Source organism: Protobothrops mucrosquamatus, unplaced genomic scaffold (genome assembly GCF_001527695.2).
Source record: "Protobothrops mucrosquamatus isolate PMUCROS unplaced genomic scaffold, P.Mucros_1.0 scaffold69, whole genome shotgun sequence".
Classification (NCBI taxonomy): domain Eukaryota; kingdom Metazoa; phylum Chordata; class Lepidosauria; order Squamata; family Viperidae; genus Protobothrops; species Protobothrops mucrosquamatus.
The window spans coordinates 322,988-328,617 of record NW_015386447.1 but is presented as its reverse complement, the minus strand read 5'-3'; the positions used below and the strand labels follow the sequence as shown (position 1 = coordinate 328,617).

The following is a 5,630-nucleotide window of genomic DNA, read 5'->3' as shown; positions in this document are numbered from 1 at the left end:
GGCGGCTCACCGATCCCCTTATGCCCGGGGGAAGGGTATCAAGCCGTTTGACAGCTGATGCTCGCTGTCAAAACGGCTTTTACGCGAAAACAGGCGGGAGGCAGCTACAGCTGCGTCCGACGAGGTCGCCTGCTCACCGGAAGTCGCTGTTGCCCCACTTATTAATCCTCTTTGTCCAAAGCAGGTGCCTGATCATGCTCAATTGTTGAACTCATGCAATCTATAAATACTTTAAGCGTCATTCTTACTTTATTCTAGTACTTCTTTCTCTCAAGCCTGCAGATACTTCCCTTCTTGCCTACCAGAACCATCTTCCTCGTTACTTTTTTACAGGTGGTTTGAAAGGAGGGCATCTGTCTTCTGTCCAGTGTTCCCTTTGCCTCAAAAGATCTCCTGTGTTAGTCAAAGATAAGAAGATACTATATGAATTCCTTAGTTATATTTAAAAATGAAAGAGAATTTTTTAATAAAACTGGCTTGTGTCCCTTGTTTTAGTACTCGCAGAGCAGTAGATGAAGACGAGCAAGCTGCCAAGGAGCGCCTTAACGCCCATTTCATGTGGATGTCTGGAATAAAAGGCCTAACTGAAGGTGAAGCAGCCCGTCTGATTGTAGATGAGGCTAAAAGGCTTTTAAAGCACGACTTAGCTCTTTGGGGAGTACAGTGGAACCCCAATACCTCAATCTTGCTGGATCCGACTTATACATTTTCTACAAAGGAAAGTGTTACAGAAGGCCACCGGAAACTCAAAAATAACCACAATATGACTTTATCAGACACAAGTGTCAATTCACAAATTAAAAATATATCGTCCGTTAAACAAAAAAATAAGAGGCAGCTGGATGGTAATTCAGCAGAAGAGATTGATAATAAGGTTCCGATAGGGGCAGAGGCAAGAAATGATGACATACACCCTAGTGCCAAGAAACGAATGAATTTAAACAGAGATATGATAAATTCACATGAGAAACAGATGTTGGATGCTGATGGAGCAATGGAAAGTGCTGAAGACATTATGAAGAGAACCTTGAAAGAAGGCATAAAAAATGATGTTGCAACTAGATTTAAATCTAATGTTGAACTTCATTCCAAGCAAAGTATGGATAAAAATACAATTACAAATCCCAGTGGGATATTACAAGCTGCAAATATTCATACCTGCAGTTTTTCACGCAACATAGAACGTATTAAGAATGGTTATTCTCCTGATTTGGATCTTGTCTTCAAAGAATTTGAAGAAAGCTTCCAGCTGGATACCCAAACAGATAGACTATTACAACAGCAGATGGCAGATGAAACTGCTAACAAGCAACAAATCAAAGACAAAAAACTGGTAGCCAGTCTAACACAGCGAAACTGCATTGGTATAAATGGTACCAATATGTCAGAAGAAAATGCTATATGTATTAAGGATAAACTAGAGTGTGGAAAAGCACATTCAGCATTATTGCTTAGTAAAGTATCAGATTTGGGGGGGCGTCAAACTGAAAAATACCCAGAAACATCAGTTGGCTTGGAAACAAGCTGTTTTTCTGTCGCAGATTCCCAGTTGGATAGCTTCTTACAGCACTATCAAACTCCAAACTTAACAGAACAACAGCTCACTGTTCTTCCAAATAATATTTCTTTTTCTCTCAACCAATACCCATCCACTGTGGATATAAATGAAGCAAATCTTAATGGCAGTGATAGTTTATTATTTGATGGAGACTTTAACCACATGGATGGCTCCCAGGATGGTGATAACAGTGAAATAATCATGGAGACAATTCCACAGGAGCTGGTAAACCCTCCGTTGTTCAAAAGTTCTTTAAAATATACCTCGGGTGAATTGAAAACAAGGCTGAATAAAGCTATATCAAATAATACTATGAACCAAAAATTGTCAATGGGGTGTAACTTTATAATGTCAGATACTAGTTTTTTACATGAAGCAAAAATATTAAATGATGTGGTTTTACCTCCTTTTTATAAAAACAGCAAGATTCTGAATAAGACAATGAAAAGACTAAAAAGTAGTGAAAAGAATGTAAGTGAAATTCCACAGAAAGATTGTGCAGAAGAAAATGATAAGCAAATGAACAACTCTGATGTTTTATTTGATTTGAGTCCAGGAATGCAGGAAGTTTTAGACAGAGGGTTAAGTCCTTCCAATGATAAATCTGAAATGGGGCAAAAAAACAAATTGAATTTAGTGTTTTCTAAGAATACTACAGATTCAAGGACTCCTGCCATTTGTCCTGGTCAATGTGAATTATCCTTGCACAAAGAGTTTGGCAGAAATTGTGTAACGAGAACAAAGGATGAACAAAAGAACAAAAATGGAAGTTGTGTTTCTTGGATAGATGGGAACAAAATGCCTTTTTCACCACTGAATGTCATAGGGTCTACTTCAAAATGCATAGAAATACCAGTTGTGACAAAAACAGAAAATCCAATCTCTGTAGATAAAGTTCCATATGTCCAGTTTTTACAGAAGGATAAATCTGTTTTACCCATACAGGAACAAGTGTTACAACGTCAGCCAGAACATTCAGAACATATTGAGTTTAATCTTGAGGATAATTCACTGATAAGTGAATATTTTTCACTCCATTTATCTCAGGAAAAAGTTCCTCCAGCATCTTGCAGTGCTGATAATTTCTCAATAATTGATGTGGCAAATGATAAAACTCTCTTCCAAACTTTCATTAAAGAATGGAAAACACACAAAAAATTTTCTATCTCTGTGGCTTGTGAAAAGACAAAAAGCCCTTTGTCTCACAGATCAGCTATTGGTGCAAAGTTCAAGCAAGGTGAGTTGTCTGCTGTGTTTTAGCTTGCAGATGAATATTTCCAAATTTGTATTAATAAACTATTTAAAAAAACATTTACAGATTAATTAGATAATTTAGTTACAATTTTGGAAGGAAATAAATTCAGAATTTTATTGCTATGCAAGAGTTACTGATGTCTAAAGTGGCAGGTGCTCTCCATAATTGAGATGTACTTCATATGAAACATCAACCAAGACTGATAGTTCTGCAGGCAGTAAAGCAGTAATTTCTATATATACATTCAACTTAATACAGCATGTTTTGTTTATACATAGTACACAGTGCTGCACACTTGTGCACACATGCATGAGCACACATGCATTAAAATTGAATGATACTGCTAACATAAGGTCAGGCCTATAGTCCCAAGTGCCAGAACATTTGAAAAAATTTAAACACATCGCTTTAGCTGATAGACTGAAAATTGCACAGTAGACATTTATGTGCTAGTTGTTCAACTGTGTAGCAGTGTGACACTGAGTGGTTAAGCTTAACAAAGAAAAAGAAAGGCAAGTAACTTCCTTATCTTGCTAAATGCCTCTCTCAAGACCATAATTAAGAGCACTGTCTGAATATGTACATTTATAGATATAAAACAGCAAAGCTCTTAATAAACAAATCAAAGTTGACAAGTTATGGGTCAGTTGAAGAATGGCATGACATCTGGTCAGGATGAGTTATAAGCACTTCTAAACTGCATTAATCTCATTTCCTTTAAGACTGGCTAGCCATATCCTAGAAAGAGAAATTCCAGAGACATAGAAAAAGCTAACATTAGTGTTATTCTCAAATAAGAAAAAGATATATTGCTTCCTTTTTCATATAATTAATGGCATTTATTAACCAAATATCGGTACAGATTTCTACCATATTATGCTCTATTTTGTTCTGTCAGAATGAAACTAGATTCATACCCCTAATAAATAGGTGAGGGCAGTTAGAAGAAGGTTTATCACTGCAATGCTTTTAAAATGCATATGGCTGTTTTATTACTATTAGTACACATAAAATATTTGTTTTAATGAAAGTATGGAAGTACTGTATGGAAGTTAAGTTCGTGACTATCATAAATTTATCTGCTGGTGATCACCCAATGAATTTATAGTTTGGTGCTATGCTCTTATCACAATTATTTTACTTAAGAAAGACTTTTCAGAGATGGACTTTTCAGTGATAGCATAAGTTAATAAAAAAAAGACGTGTGCTGCAGCTAGATAGGAAGAGACTATATTGGGGTTATTATAATCTAATTTCTGTTCTTTTCAACCAATTAAACTGTTCAAAAAATACGTAAACATGGTGAGGATCCTGTCCATCAACATAATTATTCTCTGAAAGCAAAATAGAATAGGACCAAATTTGGTTTGAAAGCTGCAAAAGAAAGATTGAATTAAACAATTGGCTCCCCTCTGCCAAATCCCCAGTGCCTTTCAAAGAGAGCCCATTTCCTCTTTCTCAGAAGTGTAATCCAGAGTAGGGATGGGTGGAAAGATCTGAAACGTCAAAGAATTGCAGAAACAATTTCCCTTACTACTTGTTTTTACTTCCATTTGTATACATTTATAAAAATAAATGTGTATGTCTGTGCAAACGTTATATATACTTTAGTTTTCCTGGATTTATTGATTAGAGTAGATTTAAATGCAGTATAATAAATACAGCCAGCATGGGAAGGAGCAGGAAAAACAAATCCAGTCACTCAGCACAATCATAAAGAGATTCATTGAGGGGAGGGGGGAGATTCATATAGCAAGATTGTTGCTCTGCTGAATTAATGATTTACAGCTATTTTTATATCTGTGCTGATTTGGAATTCCACATCATATTAACTACATTGTTGGCAAACATCTTCATATACTGCTACATAATACTGTCAGAATTTACTGAAGTTAATTATGTAGGACAAAGATGAAGAGAATAGATGACTATTACACTATTACGGCAAAAAAGCTCTATACCTTGATGCCATCAGTGTTGTTGAAATTCATCTTTCTAACATTAGAATACTCAGAACTTAAGTGATAGTTTATCTATAGGTTTAAAAGATTGTAAACAATACCAAAATGGAAAGACTGCTTTCTACATGAAGTCTTATTGAAACTTGCAAAGGTTAAAATTATTGTAGCCTGCTTCTGTGTGTCAATGATTGCTCTATAGGAAGTACATCTCTGAAACTTCTCTATGAGAATGATGGATTTCCTGTTCATGCCTGCAAAGACTTGCTGGTGGTTGGATTAGCTGTGTGCTGGGGTAGAAAGGATGCTTACTACATCTCATTGCAGAAGAACTCTCAAAGCCAGATTGGTAAGAATGTCTTTATTGTGTACTTCCAAAGAGGTAATAAATGTAGTGTGTGTGTGTGTATAGTAGAAAAACGACCTCCAGAATAAATGTAAAAAATAACTTTATTAGCTAAGCTTTCGTCGGTCCCCTGCCGACGTCATCAGAATAAAAAAACCAGAGACTTTCAAATCTCTGTTTTTTTACTCTGATGATGTCGGCAGGGGACCGACGAAAGCTTAGCTAATAAACAGTTGTTTTTTATATTTATCCTGGAGGTCATTGTTTTTCTACTGTTAATATGAAAACTAAAACAGTGACTCCTGGGTGTAATCATCTTCAAAAATCAAACTGTGAACACCAGGAGTATATCAAACTATAAAAAGTTTAATAACACAAAACATAAAACAAAACTACACCAAGCTTTCGTCGGACTCCTTCCGACATCGTCAGGGTTACGTGCCAGTCCATGGGAGAGTCCCTTTTATAAGCCACCCATCATCTGCGCCCGGCTCCTGGACCTTGTCACCGGTC

At 36.2% G+C, this 5,630-nt stretch overlaps 1 protein-coding gene across 1 annotated transcript in view; it reads left to right on the top strand.

Moving 5' to 3' along the window:
* POLQ (DNA polymerase theta) overlaps nucleotides 1-5,630 on the top strand; it is a 95,693-nt gene that overhangs the window by 57,257 nt on the left and 32,806 nt on the right. The window contains exons 15-16 of the mRNA XM_029283376.1: nucleotides 496-2,795; nucleotides 4,974-5,120. Of these exons, the coding sequence (XP_029139209.1) occupies nucleotides 496-2,795; nucleotides 4,974-5,120 (2,447 nt within the window). The remainder of the gene's footprint in view (nucleotides 1-495; nucleotides 2,796-4,973; nucleotides 5,121-5,630) is intronic.